This window comes from Dendrobates tinctorius, unplaced genomic scaffold (genome assembly GCF_039654945.1).
Source record: "Dendrobates tinctorius isolate UK_male_01 unplaced genomic scaffold, ASM3965494v1 ptg000086l, whole genome shotgun sequence".
Taxonomy (NCBI): Eukaryota; Metazoa; Chordata; class Amphibia; order Anura; family Dendrobatidae; genus Dendrobates; species Dendrobates tinctorius.
In genome coordinates, this window is record NW_027361754.1 from 69,769,860 (window position 1) to 69,788,930 (window position 19,071).

The 19,071-nt window shown below is 44.3% G+C and overlaps 1 protein-coding gene across 1 annotated transcript; it reads right to left on the bottom strand.

Annotated features, from left to right (window-relative positions):
* Nucleotides 1-672: 672 nt before the first annotated feature.
* On the bottom strand, nt 673-18,367 carry LOC141097992 (arylacetamide deacetylase-like 4). The gene is made up of 4 exons (XM_073585568.1): nt 18,147-18,367; nt 15,578-15,800; nt 5,173-5,236; nt 673-2,041 (listed from the first exon to the last, which is right to left on the bottom strand). The coding sequence occupies exons 1-4, from the start codon at nt 18,321-18,323 to the stop codon at nt 1,282-1,284; spliced, it is 1,224 nt and encodes a 407-aa protein (XP_073441669.1). The 5' UTR covers nt 18,324-18,367; the 3' UTR covers nt 673-1,281.
* Between the last annotated feature and the right edge of the window lie 704 nt (nt 18,368-19,071).

Genomic DNA, 19,071 nt, shown 5'->3' on the forward strand with positions numbered 1-19,071 from the left:
TGAGATCAGCATGAGGAACATGGCGGTCGGCGTGCACGCCCTTTTATACCCCCTGTGACGCCCACCAAAGCAAGCCAATCACTTGCATGCCCTTCTGAAAGATGGTGGTGACCCCTGCCTATGTCATCACGTTGCCCACAGTGTCCATGGATCCTGATTGGCTGAAAAAGAGCGCAAAACAAACTTTTGAAACGCGACTTTGGCACGTAAGTCGCCGAACTCGTGGCCGACCTCATCCTAGGGTCGGGTTTCGTTTCATGAAACCCGACTTTGCCAAAAGTCGGCGACTTTTGAAATTTTTCGACCCGTTTCGCTCAACTCTACTAAGCAAGTCACACCTAATGTCCAAGGCAACCTGTAACGTTTGGCTTGGATTCGGAGGATTGTGTTGGGCCAGGTATCCCAGTTTCATAGAGTGGAAGTTAACAAAGACCTTCTGTTCAATCTTGTCTTCTATTGCTTCCCAGTTTCCCCTCAATCAGTAATAGGGTTTCAACCCTCTGGGCAGTATAGCAGTCCCCTTGGCATTGGGGATCATTTGTAAAAAAACAGATTTGAAGGCCCCAAAGAATTACGTTATGTATACGATAAGACCATATTAATGAATGACCTATGGTGAACACTAGCACATCTGAAAGATCATTAAGTAGTGAGTAACTGAACAGAAACAAATTAGTAGTTCAGCGAAATTCCTTTTATTAGGCAATCACAGGAATTCAACATTGGTGGATTATCTAATGATCTGGATTAATAGATAGTTGGGGAATGCAGTCAGGCTCGAGAGTCTGAAGAGTCAAAAAAGTGCATGCACCACATGAGGAAGTCATAACTAATTGGATGATAGATAAAGGCTCTAGTACAGATTTTTATACATTTGCTGATAAATTGACAATGTTTTGGATGTCAAGCACCTTTCTACTTCTCTTCCTTTAAGCACTGTGCCAAACATTGACAGATTAAGTGAATATGTATAGATGTATTATACTGACAGCACAGCTATTGGTTGAAGAGTAGTTCCATACTCTTGAAGAAGTTCAAGTAATTTTTTATTGATGTGTTTCAGGTTCGGACCTGACCCTTTTTCGAAACAAACTACAGAATAGATAACATTGACACATGTCATCATGTATGGACTTCATCTATTGAAACTTTAGTGACATAAACCCTTGAGTAAAAGGTAACAATTTTGTAATAGGCCTGGAAGAATAAAGCTGGAGTTCATGGTTTAAAAAAGAAAAACATTTTGAGTTATCTAAAACACTATTTTTTCACCTTTACGAGTTATGAAAGGTTTTTAATATAAGTAATAACGTTATCCACAGCCAGCTTTCCAGACACCGCATCAGGTTGATCAAAAAAGCTGACAATTCCATGGAAGCCATCTTTAACATGATACCATGTGACCGGGACTCCATTGTCCTCCAGCCGTTTCTTGTAGAGTATCCCATCATCTCGGAGAACATCAAACTCACATGTTAGTATGTAGGCCTGTGGCAGCTGCTGGATAACAGCATCATCAGAGAACAATGGAGAACATGGAAGGTCAAGAACTTTCCTAATTTTCTCATAAATGTCTTTACTAAAAGGCGCCATGATGTGAGGTTTGCAGCCTTCAACCTTAAATTCTTCAGAACTCAACCATTTACTTAATGTTTGTCGTACTTTGGGAGGAACATGGCTGCCCTTCATCATTTCTTTTGATAAAGAGAGATCACCACCTATATAGGTCAGTGAGTAGAATAAAGCATTTTCTCGGAGTAACAATGGGACCATCTTGTTTTGTTGGTAAGATGGTACATTAAAGTCCGCCTTCTGGACCGATGGGTATATCATCACCTGGGCAAGCGGCTTTGGAATATCTGATCTGCCCACAAGAGCTTGACAAACCCCAGCTGTGAGATTGCCCCCGGCACTGTCTCCACATATTATAACCGAAGAAGGATCGACTCCATGTTCTTCTGTCGTCTTCAGAAAGTGAAGCGTAGCCACGATACAGTCATCCAATGCAGCCGGGCATCTGTGTTTTGGGGCCAGACGGTACCTAAAATTATTAATCAAATTTTTTTGGGGAAACAAGGGTAAATACCTGAATATTACAAGTACTCACAGGCATTGTTTACTACCTCTACCAAGTCTGGAGGTACTCTGCTTAAGGTATTAATAATTACCCCTGCATTTTTACACCATGTCCATTGACAACAAGCCATGGTCAGGCCACTACATCCAGAGAGATAAAGAGAGATTTCTGCAGCTAATCTGAGCACTAAGGATTAGAGTCAGATCCTAAGTTGGGGACCCCCTCAATAACCAAAATGTTTCTGACACATAGATAGAGATAATAGATAAGTGACTGCCATGGGCAGCCTCTCCTCCCTTCTTCTAACCTACTTGTCTTGTGATATAGCCAGACCCTACCTGTATCTGCAGTGATCAGAGCTAGATCCAATCGTTGCAGTTTACACCCACCATCTGCCACCCTGTGCCTTCCATTTTATTGTACATTTCATGGTAAATTAAAGGGTGGCATTCAAAACTGCAACTTATTTATGGACCTTGAAAAAATGGAATGAAAAATGATCTAAATAAAAAAGCTGCTTAGAAAAAGCAGATCTGTCAGCAGGATTTCATCCCCTAAACTATTTATATAGGCATGTAGTTCCTTCAAACACAAGTCCTGAAATACCTTTATGAGGGCAATCCCATTCCTCCACTACAAAGAAATCAGTGTTTGAATTGATCTGAAAATTCTGAAGAGCTATGATAAATCTGAAGCCTACATCACTGCAGCTCTATACCCCTCCCAGTGCCACCTCCTCCTGCTTGACTGACAGCTTCTATTATGTTCGATTTTAAGCAAAGGAGTCTGTCAGTCAAGCAGGAGGAAGTGACGCTGTGTGGAGAATAGAGATGGAGTGACAGAGGCTTCAGATCTACCATAGCTCTTCAGTCTCATTTGCACATCAATTCAAATGGTGATTTCTCAGTAACGGAGGAATGGATTGGCAATGTAAAGGTATTGCTGGGCTTGTCTTTGAAAGAGCTACATGCACATACAGTGGGGAAATAAGTATTTGATCCCTTGCTGATTTTGTAAGTTTGCCCACTGACAAAGACATGAGCAGTCTATAATTATAAGGGTAGGCTAATTTTAACATTAAGAGGGAGAATATGAAAATTAAAATCCAGAAAATCACATTGTATAAATTATATAAATGTATTTGCATTTTGCAGTGAGAAATAAGTATTTTATCCCTCAGGCAAACAAGACTTAATATTTGGTGGCAAAATCCTTGTTGGCAAGCATAGCAGTCAGATGATTTTTAGGTGATGATGAGATTTGCACACAAGTCAGGAGGAATTTTGGACCACTCCTCCACTCCTCTTTGCAGAAATCATTAAGATTTTGAGTCTGTCGCTTGGCAACTCGGAGCTTCAACTCCCTCCATAATTTTTCTATGGGATTAGGGTCTGGAGACTGGCTAGGCCACTCCACAACCTTAATGTGCTTCTTTTTGAGCCACTCCTTTGTTGCCTTGGCTGTATATTTTGGGTTATTGTTTTGCTGGAAGACCCAGCCACGACCCATTTTTAATGTCCTGGTGGAGGGAAGGAGGTTGTCACTCAGGATTTTATGGTACATGGCTTCATCCATTTTCCCATTGATGCAGTGAAGTAGTCCTGTGCCCTTATCAGAAAAACACACCCAAAACATAATGTTTCCACCACCATGCTTGACAGTGGGGACGGTGTTCTTTGGGTCATATACAGCATTTCTCTTTCTCCAAACACGGCGAGTTGAGTTAATGCCAAAGACCTCAATTTTTGTCTCATCTGACCACAGCAATTTCTCCCAATCACTCTCAGAATCATTCAAATGTTCATTGACAAACTTCAGATAGGCCTGCACATGTGCCTTCTTAAGCAGGGGGACCTTGCGGGCACTGCAGGATTTTAAACTTTTACGACCAATTGTTTTCTTTATGACTGTGGTCTCAGCTGCCTTGACATCATTAACAAGTTCCCCCTGTCTAGTTTTAGGCTGATCTTTCACCTTCCTCGTGATCAAGGATGCCCCACGAGGTGAGATTTTGCTTGGTGCCCCAAATCGATGTTGATTGACAGTCAATTTGTATTTCTTCCATTTTGTTACTATTGAATCAACAGTTGACTCTTTCTCACCCAGTGTCTTACGTATGGTTTTGTAGCCCATTCTAGCCCATTGGGCAGGTCTATGATCTTGTCCCTGACATCCTTAGTAAGCTCTTTGGTCTTTCCCACATTGTACTAGAGGTTGGAGTCTAACTGATTAGTTGAGTCTGAACAGGAGTTTTTTATAAAGGTGACTATGTAAGACAGCGGTCTTTAATGCAGGTAACGAGTTGATTAGGAGCATCTAACTGGTCTGTAGGAACTATAATTCTTAATGGTTGGTAGGGGATCAAATACTTACTTCTCACTGCAAAATGCTAATAAATTTATATAATTTATACAATGTGATTTTCTGGATTTTATTTTTGATATTCTATCTCTCAATGTTAAAATTAACCTACCCTTAAAATTATAGACTGTTCATGTCTTTGTCAATGGGCAACTTACAAAATCATCAAGGGATCAAATACCTATTTCCCCCACTGTATAAATTATTTGCGATGGGGGTTAAATTCTGCTGACAGATTTCCTTTATTCCCCATAAGGGTATGTGCACACGGTGCAGATTCTGCTGCGGATCTGCAGCGTTTCTGCAGCTGCGGGTCCGCAGCAGATTTAGGTGCATTGTACAGTACCATTGTTTTCAATGGTAAACTGGAAAACGCAGTGCACATGCTGTGGATTTTTCCGCGGTTTACAATCCGCAGCATGTCAATTCTTTTGTGCAGAAACGCTGCGGTTTCACACCTCATCCATTATGAGGTGTGAAACCACAGGGCAAAACCGCAGATAAACAGCAGGACTTTAGTCCTGCGGATTTTACTACAAAATCCGCACCACCAAAAAACTGTGTGCACATACCCTTAGTCCTTGTGTATACAGACTACTAAAGACAAATATTTGGAAATTAGCTGTCACAATGCTTGAAGGCTGAAGTTATGAACATTACACATAATACATCATACCTACATTATTAGTTTAATTATAATGTAAGGAAGTGGTAGCGGAATGATGCTCCCTTACCCAACAGAGACGACCACGGCTCCAGAATTTTTTGTTAGGTATCGGCAGAGAGAGTCGTACGTGTCTAAAACCAAACAAGACAGGAGTTATCGTTCTATCAATAAAAAAAACAATTCTCTGTTGCAAATAGTAGCCAGTCACGTTTACATATGGAAATTATACTAGAGCTATAAGGAATAGTCAGATATAGGACACGCAACTGCTAATACTGTAAATGAGGTTCACAAAACCTCTCATCTTCCAAAAGATGACACCACCTCCCCTTCCCGCTCAGTATGATCATTATTATGCTTTGCTTATATAGCGCTATCTGATACATTGTACAGTGCTAACTACTGTGAGCCACCATGCTGCCCTATACATAGTACAATGCCAATCACTGAGCCAACCTGCTGCCATATACATAGCACAGTGCTAACCACTGAGCCACCGTGCTGCCCTATACATAGTACAGTTGTAACAAGGTGGCACGGGGTGGTAGTCATGGGCGAGTCCACTAGGTCACACTCAATGAGCACCCCGGCCCCTTGCACATGAAAAGACAGATAAAGTCCCAGCCCTGTGGCACAGTTAGTTACCTCGGGCACAGGGTTGCTCGCCATACTGGAACGGCGTCCACCACACGTCACACTTCAGTACCAACAGGGGCAAACTTTTATTAATGATGAGATAAAGGAGATAACACTTCCTGCACTTTCCCTATCCAGATATCCAGCATTGTTTGTTAGGATCTGGCAGAACGCACCGAATAATATAGAAGGTATTTAGGTGCGTTCGCAGCCCGGGGTCCACCGTGCAGAGATGGTAACTGCTGCTCGGTAATGGCAGACACTATATGGCGGTATAATAAGTGAGCGCACCCGGGTTAACATCACCCGGTGTGTACGAGGTGGACTGTTGCCTCACAGAGCCGCACTTGTGCTGAATATAAATGCCAAAGCCTGTTAACGTCGCAGAGCTCGGCGAAGTGAGCGCTGGTGTAAAGTCACAGGACTCTGCCCCAAGACACAGGGTCAGAGTCCCTCTAGACCAGAGGTCTCAAACACGCGGGCCGCATGCGGCCCCTGAGGCAGTCATCTACGGCCTGCGGTGCACCACATGTCTCATTCCATGAGGCAGGTAGAAGGGGGAAGGCAGTGGCACGCATTCAGGAGCGTGCGATGGCTGTGTGGTCTGTGCGCACAGGACCTGTGATGAGGTCACAGGAGGGGGAGGAGTCAGGGGTCACATGATCAGGGGCCTCAGTGTATGCAGAATGCTGCTGTCTGTGCTGGTTGCCAAGGTGCTGCATGCAGATAAAGTTTATGTGTGGGGGTCAGGAGGGGTTTAAAGGGTTGATGTAGTAGAGCCATGTGTGTACAAGGTGTAGGGAGCGGAGCCATATGTGTACAGAGAGGAGCCGTGTGTGTATGAGGTGTACAGAGCGGAGCCGCGTGTGTACGAGGACCGAGGTGTAGGGAGCGTAGCCGTGTGTGTACGAGGTGTAGGGAGCGGAGCTGCATGGGTACAAGATGTGTGGAGCAGAGCTGCGTGTGTACGAGGTGTGCTGAGTGGAGATGTGCGTGTATTTTTGCATGGGGGGCCCCCATTTGAAAGTTTACACCAGGGCCCATAATTTTGTAGTTACGCCACTGCTCACGCTAGAAGAGAGGAGAAGTGCGCCACTTCGTAGTGGCTGTGGCCCTGCGTGATGACATCCCTCTGGCGCTGTGTAATGACATCACGCCAGCGCGCAGAGAGCGGAGGCGTGACTTTCCCCCATTGCTGGATTTTGGAGACGACTGTGGCTGTGCGTGTACAGCGAGATGATAGCGCCGGCTCACGTGCAGAGCCGACACTAACATCCACTGAGGTAAGCTGTACATCGCAGCTGACAACCTATTGAGCGGCCACTATTGGTATTAGCACCGATCGCGGCCGTTTAACCCCTTAGATACCACTATCAATTCTGACTGTATTAAGTTTGAAAGGAATGCGGCCCGCCATCTTAAATTTTTTTTTATGCCCTGCTCTAGACTCACCAGCACTCAGCGCCGCAGTTGTGGTGCCATGGAGGACTAGGTAGGAAATACCGCACTAAAATGCATACAGTGCCGCACTGGCGGATGCCACTAACCAGCCTAGTCTTAGGACTGGAAAACGCACTTTTACACTACCAAAGTGCACATGGCGCTGCTCTGACAAGCGCTGCAGTAGATGCGGTACTTATGTGCCTTGTGCTGGATGGCACAATATGGTGCTAAGTGAGGTGCTGACCTGGAAGCACTGTGGCATATAGCCTAGGCACTGACCCTATAACCTAGCCTATAACCACAAGACCCTAACAACATACACAACCAAGGGTAGGGGTTTCAAATGAGTCAGTCACCAGATACATGCATCCATCCTCAAACACACCTTAAGCATAAGAGTCTATACTAGTGCATGGCCGAGCGGCCATGCGACTCTTTTATACTGTAGCGGGGTCCCTCAGGGACCTTCCCAGTAGTGGACCAATCTGAGCAGGAACGGGACCTGCGCATGTGACCTTCGACCTCCAATGAGAGGTCATCCCACGGGCATGCTTAGTAAGCAAAAGACAGGACTTAGTCCCAGAAGCGTCTACTTGCTGCTGACTCAAGCATGGAGCTATAGCAGAGCCAGAATGAGCAACCAGACGCCTGGGCAAGATGCCTTGACCGACGTCTCTGCTAAGCAAGAATCTCTGCGGCTGCAGACACAGCGCTATTCCCCTTCACTCACGTGCCTTTCTAACCAGCGCGTCCTCCTCCCGTGGCACACATACCTGGGCAGGACATACTTCCTCAAACAGTACCTTCCCATATCAGGGACACAAGCCTGCTATATTACCACACAGGCCAGCTGTCTCTCTAATGATACATGGAATTTTCCATTACAGCTCCTTTCAGTTAAATTAACTGTGAATTTCCTTTTCTGATGAAGGCCGATTGTACGACCGAAAACGTTCAAGAATTTTTTAACTGGATGATTTGTACAATAAAGGAACTGTCAAATTCAATTTTCCCTTTTGAGTGCCAAGTCTTTACTATAATCTTAACCAGTACAGGGTCAGTGGGCGCCGCCATGGGAACGACTGGCTCCACAAACCTTTTCAAGAAAGATTTATGAAAAATGTTATGAATCTTAAACGTAACTGGAAGAGCCAAACGGAAAGAAACAGGGTTAAGGATTTCCAAAATCTTATAAGGTCCAATAAACCTTGGCTTGAATTTTGGAGATGCAACCTTCATGGGAATATTTTTTGAGGACAACTAAACCATATCACCCACTTTAAACCGGGGACCCATGGTCCTATGCCGGTTGGAAAACCGTTGGGCCTTTTCCTGAGAGTGGGACAACTTATCAACTGCTTCGTCCCAAATCTGCTGCATTCTCTCTACCACAGAATCCACACCTGGGCAGGCAGAAGCTTCCACCAGCCCCAAAGAAAATAGAGGATGAAACCCAAAGTTACAAAAGAAAGAGGATATCAAAGTGGCAGAACTAGCCCTATTGTTTAGCACGAATTCAGCCAAGGGCAAAAATGAGACCCAATCATCCTGATCAGCAGATATGAAACATCTAAAATAGGACTTCAAAGTCTGGTTTGTTCTCTCAGTCTGCCCATTGGTCTGAGGATGAAATGCAGAGGAGAAAGACAACTGAATTCCCAGTTTGGAACAAAAAGCTCTCCAAAATCTGGAAACAAATTGGACCCCTCTGTCCGACACAATGTTCTCAGGAATCCCGTGCAAGCGAACCACTTGTTGTAAAAACTAGGGCACCAACTCCGAAGAAGATGGCAACTTTGGGAGTGGTACAAAATGGACCATCTTAGAAAATCTATCACAGGTCACCCAAATAACAGTCATTCTCTGAGAGACAGGGAGATCAGAGATAAAATCCATTGAGATATGGGTTCATGGCCTCCTGGGCACCAGCAGGGGCATCAACAAACTACTAGCACGAGAACAGGGCTTAGACCGAGAACAAATCCCACAGGACTGCACAAAATTCCTGACATCACGAGATAAGGCAGGCCACAAAAAAGACAGACTCACCAAATCTCTGGTACCAAAGATACCTGGATGACCAGCCAATGAGGAGCAATGAATTTCAGACATTACTCTTTTCATCCACTGGTCAGGGACATACAATTTTCCCATAGGGCATCGTTCAGGTTTATCCTCCTGAAATTCCTCCAGGGCACGTCTCAAATCAGGAGAGATGACGGAAAGAACTACAGCCTCTTTTAGAATGGTAGTAGGCTCGGTCACATCAAGAGAATCTGCAAAGAAACTCCTAGAAAGGGCGTCTGCCTTAACATTCTTAGTGCCCGGAAGAAAGGAGACCACAAAATTAAAACACGTGAAGAACAAGGTGCACCTAGCCTGTCTAGGATTCAAGCGCTTGGCTGATTCAAGACAAATCAAATTCTTGTGATCGGTGAGGACCACAACTTGATGTCTAGCTCCCTCCAACCAATGTCTCCACTCTTCAAATGCCCATTTCATGGCCAATAATTCCGAATTCCTCACGTCATAGTTACGATCAGATGGAGAACATTTTCGAAAAAAGGAGGCACAGGGATTCAACTTGGAGCTTACCGGATCTCTTTGAGACAAAACGGCTCCTGCACCAATCTCAGAAGCATCTATTTCCACCTGAAATGGGAGTGAAACATCAGGTTGCCGTAGAACCAGAGCAGAAGTGAATCTCTGCTTAAGCTCCTGAAATGCCGAGACTTCCTCTGGAGACCAATTCACCACATCAGCGCCCTTTTTGGTCAAATCCATCAGAGGTTTAACAATACCAAAAAAATTACTTATAAATTTACGGCAGAAATTAGCAAAACCCAAAAACTTCTGAAGAGCCTTTAGAGAAGTGGGCTGAATCCAATCATAAATGGCCTGTACCTTGGCCTGGTCCATTTCAATAGCAGACGGGGACAAAATGAATCCCAAAAACGAAATCCTCTGTACACCAAAAAGACATTTCTATCCCTTAACATACAGAGTATTTTCACTCAAAATCTGGAACACAGTCCGGACATGTTCCACATGAGAATCCCAATCACTGGAAAAAAATCAAAATATCATCCAGATAAATCATTAAAAACTTATCCACAAGGTCCCGTAAAATATCGTTCATAAAAGATTGGAAGGGGCATTAGTGAGCCCAAAAGGCATCACCAGGTACTCAAAATGTCCCTCCGGATTATTAAACGCCATATTCCATTCATCCCCATGCTTGACGCGAATAAGATTATACACCCCCTGAGGTCAAGTTTGGTAAACCAACAAGCACTTTTAACTCTTGAAAATAAATCAGAAATCAGTGGTAACGGGTACTGATATTTAACAGTGATTTTGTTAAGGGAACGATAGTCAATACATGGCCTTAGTGAGCCATCTTTTTTGGCCACAAAAGAAAACCGCACCGAAAGGCGAAGAGGATGGTCTGATATGACCCTTCTCCAATGATTCCTTGATCTAAAATCGCATGTTCAGGTACAGATAAGTTGAAAAGCCGAAACTTGGGAAATTTACAGCCGGGCAATAACTCAATTGCGCAGTCATAACTCCTATGAGGAGGCAAAGACGCCGGACTTACTCTCACTAAATACATCAGAAAAATCAGCCAAATAATCAGGAACATCTTGAGACTGGGGAGAGGTGGAGAAAACAGGAGTGTCACCTAGAACACATTGACAACCCCAACTCACCACAGACAGATTTCCAATCCAAAACAGGATTATAGGCCTGCAACCAAGGAAAACCCAGCACAACAATATCATTCAAATTGTGCAACACCAAAAATTTACAATTCTCTTGATGGTTCGGGGCGACCCGCATTATTACCTGGGTCCAAAACTGGGGTTTATTCTCCGCCAAAAGGGTAGCATCAATCCCCCTCAAGGGAATAGTGGTTCTCAGGGGCACCATGGGGAAACCACAACGTTTGGCAAAGTCAAGATCCATCAGATTCAAGGCTGCTCCTGAATCAAAGGCTTTAGCAGAAAATGTAGACAAGGAGCAGATCAAGGTAACTGCCAACAGGAACTTAGGCTGTACACTGCCCACCGCAAATGCGTGAGCAAAACGTTTTTCTCGTTAAGGCAGACAGAAATAACATGAGAGGCATCCCCACAAAAGAAGCATAACTTATTATGCCTTCTGAACTCTTGAAATTGCGCCCTTGACAAAACCCTATCACATTGCATGGGTTCAGAAGTTTGTTCAAAAGGCAGCACCGCCTCTCGCGTACTTTTACGTTCAGGTAAGCGTCGATCAGTTTGAATGGCTAATGACATGGAGTTGTTAAGACCAGATGGGACAGGAAATCCCACCATAACATCTTTTACAGTTTCTGCCAGACCTTTACGAAAGAGAGCTGCTAGGGCATCATCATTCCATTTAGTAAGGACTGCCCACTTTCGGAACTTCTGGCAATATAACTCTGCAGCATCCTGACCCTGGCTCAATGCCAATAAGGTTTTCTCAGCTTGATCAATAGCATTAGGTTCATCATACAACAACCCCAGGGCCTGAAAAAACGCATCTACATTAGCCAGAATAGGATCTCCAGGTGTCAGAGAAAAAGCCCAGTCCTGGGGATCGCCGCACAGCAGGGAAATGACAATTTTAACCTGCTGCACCGAGCTCCCCAATGAATTAGGCTTCAAAGCAAGAAATAGTTTACAGTTATTCTTGAAATTCAAAAATATTGACCGATCCCCCAAAAACACATCAGGAGTAGGGATCTTTGGTTCTACAGCAGATGATTGAGCAAGATAGGCAGAAATTCCCCGCACTTCAGCAGCGAGCTGTTCAACACGATCGGACAATTGCTTAGTCTCCATTAAGGAAAAAAATCCTCCTGTGGCCCCAGAGGAAAAAATATATTAAAAAAATGCTGACTCCCTTTTTTTTTTTACAATTCTTTCCTTCTTTTGAGTACCCTAGAGTCTACGGTTAGGCTAGTGATTCTGTTATGAACGGGTCACCGAGGAGGATGGCAGGAACAGGCTAAGCCACCAGAAAACCAGACAGGTTGGTAACTAAGCAGATTGCAGACCACTGATCCTATCAGCACAACTAGCAGTAGCCGTGGAGTGTTCCTACGATGCCCTAGACCAGGGGTGGGCAATTAATTTTCCCAAGGGGCCACATGAGAAACTGGTACTGCTGTGGAGGGCTGAACCAATCGGCTGAACTTAAAGGGGCTGTCCGAAACCAAAGGCGAGTTTCACATTAAAAGTATATCTATTCAGTTTAATAATCTAATCTTGTGTTCTAATATACTTCAATGAAAAATTCACTAAGGTACCCTCTACATTCTGACTTCCTGTTTTTTTTTTGTTTTTTTAACGTCCCATGACATTTTGTTTGAGATTCACCAGTGCATGCTGGTATACGCGAATGAGCAGTCATCAGAGGGCAGAAGCTGTGGACACTGCCACAGCCTCTGCGCCCTCTCTGAAATGAGGCGCCATAAATGATGTCTGTTTTGGAGGCTCGGCTAGTCCTGCTCACCTGATAATACATCTGTTGTAAATTCTGATGCATACTCAGTATGAGCTTTCTGTGCTCAGTTCTTTTGAATGCACAGTGACAGTGCGCTCCCTTGCTGGATCTAAGGAGATGAGATGACCCGGCAGGGACCAGTCCCGTCTCTGAAACAGATGACGCTTCTTTTCATGGTGTGGAAAGCAGCTGTGGCAGTGAACGCAGCCTCTGCCCCCTGATGATGTCCCGTGTGAGTACCCCAAAATGCACTGGGATTCTCAAACAAATGTCATTGGAAGTAAAAAAAAAAAAACACAAGCAGACAGGAAGTTAGAGCAGAGAGGGAAAGGTAGAAATATTTTAACTGAAATATATTTGAAAAGTGATTAGATTATGAATTAAATTTAGCATGAAAGTCACCTTTGGTTTTAGATCACCCTTTCACTCTGCATAATATTAATTTTGTCACTTTATAAAAAGCAGTTGCTTATGTGATGAAGTTTACATGAGCGTCTAAAAAAAAAAAATCATTATTTTCATCCAGAAAAAGACGATTTTTCATCTGTATTGTCATCCATATGGCATTCACTTTTAGACATCAGAAGTAGTGTTGAACGATACTTTCCGATATTGGGAAATATCGGATCGGATTGGATCGGACCGATACCCGAAAAGTATCGGGTATTGCCGATTCCGATACCGGAAACCCCATACAAGTTAATGGGACAGAAATATCAGAATTCAAAAAACCCCTTTCTTTACTTGCACATCCAGTTCGGGAGGGGGGGGGGGGGGAAGAGTGTGGGCGGTGCGTGGGTGGACACTGCGTGTCTGTGTGTGCGGGCGGGGTCTGTACGGGCCTCTTGGGGTCTGTGCGGGCCTGCCGGGGCTCTGTGCGGGCCTGCCGGGGCACTGCGCCGGCAACACAAGGAGTTCAGTCTTTGACAGGTTCAGTTTCAGATATAGTGTGGACAAGATGTTAGACAGCATTCAGACAATCGCTGGTGTTTTCTAAAAAGGCTGGCGTGATGTCAGCAGAGGAAGCGTATAATTGGGTGTCGTCAGCATAGAGATGGTACTGGAAACCAAATCTACTGATTGTTTGACCAATAGGGGCAGTGTACAAAGAAGAGGACGGGACCTAGAACAGATCCTTTAGGAACCCCAACAGTAAGTGGAAGATGAGAGGAGGAGGAGCCAGCAAAAGATACAGTAAAGGAGCTGTCAGAGAGATAGGAGGAAAACCAGGAGAGAACGTGTCTTTGATGCCGATGGAGCGGAGCATAGTGAGGAGGAGCTGATGATCCACCGTGTGGAATGCTGCAGAGAGATTCAAGAGAATTAGCATGGAATAGTGACCACAAGATTTAGCTGTTAATAGATCATTAAAGACTTTAGTGAGGGCAGTTTCAGTAGAGTGTAAAGAGCGGAAACCGGATTGGAGAGGGTCAAGAAGAGAGTTATCAGAGAGATAGCAGATCAGACAGGAGTTGACCAGGCATTCCAGGAGTTTAGAGATGAAGGGAAGATTAGAGACAGGTCTATAGTTAGCGGCACAGTTTTGGTTGAGGGATGGTTTTTTAAGTAGTAGATGTATGATGGCATGCTTAAATGAGGAGGGAAAGATACTAGAAGAGAGAGACGTTAAATATTTTAGTTAGGCGAGTGGTGACAGCAGGGGAAAGGGACTGGTGTCCCGGTTAACTGTATCACCCACCAGGACACCAAGTTCGCCTTTGGGCGAGTTTGAGCCCTATACCACTGTAGGGCACAGGCTGATGGTCCGGAAGGCCCAGGGAGGAGGGGGCCCTAGGAGGGGGGGTAATGTTCGGAGTCAGATTTCTGCCTCTCCTTTGCTGAAATCTAGATCCTCACATTCTGCAGTCTCCTGCTCTTCATCTGCTGTAGAGGAGACTGCAGAGGAGAGTGCTTTGCGGCAACTCTCTCCAGAGGCCAAGTCCTCTACTCCTGCATCTGAGCATGCTCATGGGACGAACTCCCATTGGAGTTTGGGAGTCAGGTGTTCAGGTCCTGTGTCGGATCCCATTGGCTCCTCTTGGAGACCTGGAGATTTCCGGAAGGTCCCGTTTGCTATAAAAAGCACGCATGGCTGTTCCGCCATGCGCTAGTATAGCCATACTGCTGCTGTATGTTTGTGGATGGATGCATGGACTGGTGAATGACTTATTGGAAATCCGTACCCTCTGATACTATGTCTGTGAGAGTGCTTGAGTTATTGCCAGTATCAGCGCCAGCGCGCTATTGCTCCATCGCCTAAGCAGCCTAGCGTCAGCATTGTGCCTGCGTGTTAGCAGCGGCTCTGTTGTAGCCGCGCTGCAGTAGCAGCTCTTGCGTTCGCGGTTGCGACGCTCGGCACCCGATCCTTCTCGGTAGGTCTAGACGGAGTAAGTACCGCCATCTAGTGTTACTCCTGTGACCAGATACCGCGGGTGCAGCGCTGTAGTTCTGTGTCCCAAACAGACTCAGCGTTTTTGTGTTTATTATTTCTGGTACTCTGTGAGTTTAACAGAGTCTGTGCAGTGCACTTTGGGTGCAGTTAACCCTGTGCACACCACCACCAGATTGCTCTACCGTCACCTAGCAGCAGTTATTACATCTTCTGCACGGTGAACCCCGAGTGGCAAAGGCACTTAATTTATATTTAGTGCCTTCCGCCACTCCTAACAATATCAGATACTCATCTCCCACACGGGTCTATCAACACTCGTGTGACATCATTATGTAACCACTAATGGACTACCTCGCTTATACTTCCTCGGACATCCGGAGCATGTGCGAGAGCTGCAGACCCATTAATGGACAACCCCTATAATACAGCTGTGTGCATGAGCCCGAAGACAAATGAACAGCTAAAGATGAACCTCTGATTTGCTTACCAATACTTCCAAACATGAATCCTCCTCCATGAAAGAACATGACTCCTTTTCTGCCACCCGCTGAAGGAAATCGGGGCTGGTAGACTCTCACCGGCACTCCTCCAAATTCTAAGTCTTTCTTAAAAATCTCTGGATCATCCATCGGCTTGGGTACTGATATTTTTTGTAAATAATTAATAAGGCCTGCAACATTCCCTACTCCGATTTTATCAAGAGCCTTCCCCTATGAAAAAAAATTAAAAAATAATTTCATATTGAAGGTCCCCAAAAAACAATCCGGTGAATTATTAACAGACAATATGGGTAAATGCTTGATTTTGCAACGTAAAATTGGTAGAGGTCTCTAGGTAAAAAAAGATAATTTGGGGGGGCCACAGACCATATGACCCCCAATAGCGGGCTCCTATTGGAGAGCATTGTGCGTGTGTCCACTGAATTCTGGGGGAACAAGTCTCAGCTCACACTGCATTTGAGGCTTCAGTTGTATTTCTCCCACTTGAAAAACTACATTCCATGTGGTGAACAAGACGTCTCTGCATTATAAAGCATGGCAGACCTACAACATACACCAGATTTTTCTGATTTCGAGACTTTGGCATCCGAGATGTGAATTGTGCCTTATGGTTATGTTTAGAGCTTGTACCATGTCTAAGAACTCATTTATATATCTATGTATTTCATGGCTATATCCGCATCCATGATAGATTATGGGCTTTTGTGTTTTTTTGGGCGGATAGGGTATTTGCCTACAAAAAAAAAAAAGTCATGTCTCTTTTTGATTGGATTTGCAGATCAAATTCGCCCATGTGAATTAGTCCATGAAAGAAATGGATAGCACTTGGATGCTGTTCACATGTCGTCCGAGTGATGCGGATTTTTATTGTTTAATTGGTAAGAGAAGCTTGGAAAATTTTTAGATAAAATTTTTTTTTTTTTTCATTTAAACAAGGGAAAAAAGATGACAAACTGATGATAATATCAGACACACAAACCCCCTAAAAAATGAATGAAAATTGGATCCAGCCTACTGATAAATAATGGTCGTACACAAAAAAAATGGACTTCTGAATGAGACCTCATAGACATGAAGATAGCCAAGCCAGTGTCAGACTGGGGTGTCAAGGGCCCACCAGTAACATAGACATTGGGGGGGCCCACTTTTAACTTGCATACAAATATTACACTACCCTCGTTCACAAATTTACCTATATCTCTATTTAATAATACACTGGGAAGTTTGACTAATGAATGATGAGATGCTGCTTTTTCTATACAGAGTGATTCAAGTGATTTATGCCAAGTGCTGCCCACACAGTGGGTTTGGGGACACAGATCCGCAGAGGGGCCCAGCGGGGGATTCCCCTGTTCCCCTATGTTCCAGTCCGAGCCTGAGCCAAGCCAATCACTGTTTCAGGTTAGGTTCACGTGACCATAAATTCTTTCATCTGAGATAATCAGGTTGATTATGCTAATGACATTCTGATCACACAGTCAGCATAGTACGATTTGATGCTCTCGGATGCGAGAATTGGAGCACACTGTGAGGAGATGGATAGCAAAATTTCTCCATTCTGTGAAATCGGAATGCACTTAGATAAAAAAAAAAAAAAAAAAAAAAATCGTATAGCACTCATTCGATTAATACCGTAGTGTGAGCGAGCACTTAGAATTCAAGGAAAGAGCAACATCTCCACCTCCATGTATTAATAAATGCCTTGTTTTACTGACACATGGGGGTCCTAGAGGTTAGCTGTGCACAGACTACTCTTATTATCAGTGACTGATAAGGGGTTAGCAAACACTCAAAAAGCAAAAGAGTTATATTTTATTCCTTGAGCATTCCATTTTTTTTTTATTCCGCTATAGGTTCCAGTCATATGTGCCTCTTTATTTAGTGCTAGTTTTTACAGCTTTTACCAACATGGCGTGGCTCACAGGGTAAGGGCTCATATTCACATGCAAAAAACTCGGACGAGTCTCGCATGTCAGTACCCGGCCCTGCCGCCGTCACCCGGATCGGAGCGTTCAGCTGCATGTATTTCTATGCAGCTGAACGCTCCACTCCCAAGTGCCGGTTATTGACGTGTGAGGCTCGTCCGAGTTTCTCGCATGCGAGTGTGAGCCCTAATAATGCAGTACAGCCTAAAGACACGAGCTACAGGTACCTGTCAGCAATGTCCTTGGAAAAGACCATAAAAATAAGATTATTGGATGCACTAAATAAGAAGAACAGTATGGTGGATAAGAAAAAAAACAGAAAATTCAAGTGAAGCAGCAGGAATAAAAAAGAACAGGGAATAAAAGAGAACAAAACTGTCCACTTTTGAACATTTTTGGGATAAATTGTTGCAAAACCACAGCAAACCAAGTTCTGCACACCTAAACATTTTTCAATTATAATTAGGGTGTAAGTGTAGTTTTGTAAAACCCCAATGACTGCATTGATCCCAGCTGCTGGACCGTTGTGGGCTCACACAACCATAATTAGGACCCTGAAATTTGTAAGACAAAATTAAAGGAAAAACAAACCACAGATCAGAAATTCTTTGGGTTCAGGCTGTGGACTCACCAGGATGAATGCACCAGTGGAAAATGTATGAATTCTGCGAAGTAAATCAGGATTTGCAATCCCTAATGGGATCTGAGCTTTTGAGGATTCATACCAAGTTACTCCCAAAAATATTAGAAGGCACAAAACAAGGAAAATGCCGATTACACAGAGAGGAGCAGACAGTACTCCGAGCATTCCTGCAGCTCTTTCTAGATTCTTCACTCACTTCCTGGTGATCCTCTATTGTTATTGCCGGTAGTAGATACATGGTAGCAGATGACTTACACTTAAAGGAGAAGTAGCACAATAATATGATAAGGGGCAGCTATTCCTTTTACTCCATTTCTTTGGCATACTTTGCGCAAAACACTTCGGGATCACCTTTGCTGGGGTCAAAGGCCACATGGGTTTAGCATGAAACTCAGGTGCACAGCCAGAATTCGGTCATAACTGACACTGGGTCAGGTTTATTTCAGGTGAAAGCAAAACATACAGGAAATAAAACAAATCCTTGCCTGTACAGCACTAACTGAACAGGGTCCATACTAACTACCAACTGGAGGGCTTCTCCCAGCCAGGCAAACCAGCGTTACCGTAAGCACTGCTTTCACTCACAAGTGTTGCTCACACAGACATGTTCTCTGTGTTCCCCCCGGCTGAGCAACTAACACACCACATGGCATCCTTTTATAGCCACCTCCCATTACTCATTAGTCACCAGGTGAGATACTGACCAGACTAGGCCACATAGGAAAGGTACCTGGGTGAGATATACCTACCCTCATCCACTATTCCCCCATGCTTCTCACAAGGCTCATTCAAACGTCTTGAGAAAAACGGTCCAAGATCTTATCAGTAATCAGTTATCTGGTCAGAGTTTCATCAGAAATTGGCCCCATTTTGATCAGTTTTTCTTGCAAATGTGGCGCCCCCAGGAGTATGG

Excerpts from the sequence above, each read along its gene's own strand:
- LOC141097992 (XM_073585568.1), bottom strand. The coding sequence starts at position 18,323 with ATGCTCGGAGTACTGTCTGCTCCTCTCTGTGTAATCGGCATTTTCCTT. Across the intron at positions 5,237-15,577 it reads ATTCATGTTTGGAAGTATTG|ACACGTACGACTCTCTCTGC; the intron begins GTAAGCAAATCA and ends GTTTGGTTTTAG. Across the intron at positions 2,042-5,172 it reads GCCGTGGTCGTCTCTGTTGG|GTACCGTCTGGCCCCAAAAC; the intron begins GTAAGGGAGCAT and ends TAATAATTTTAG.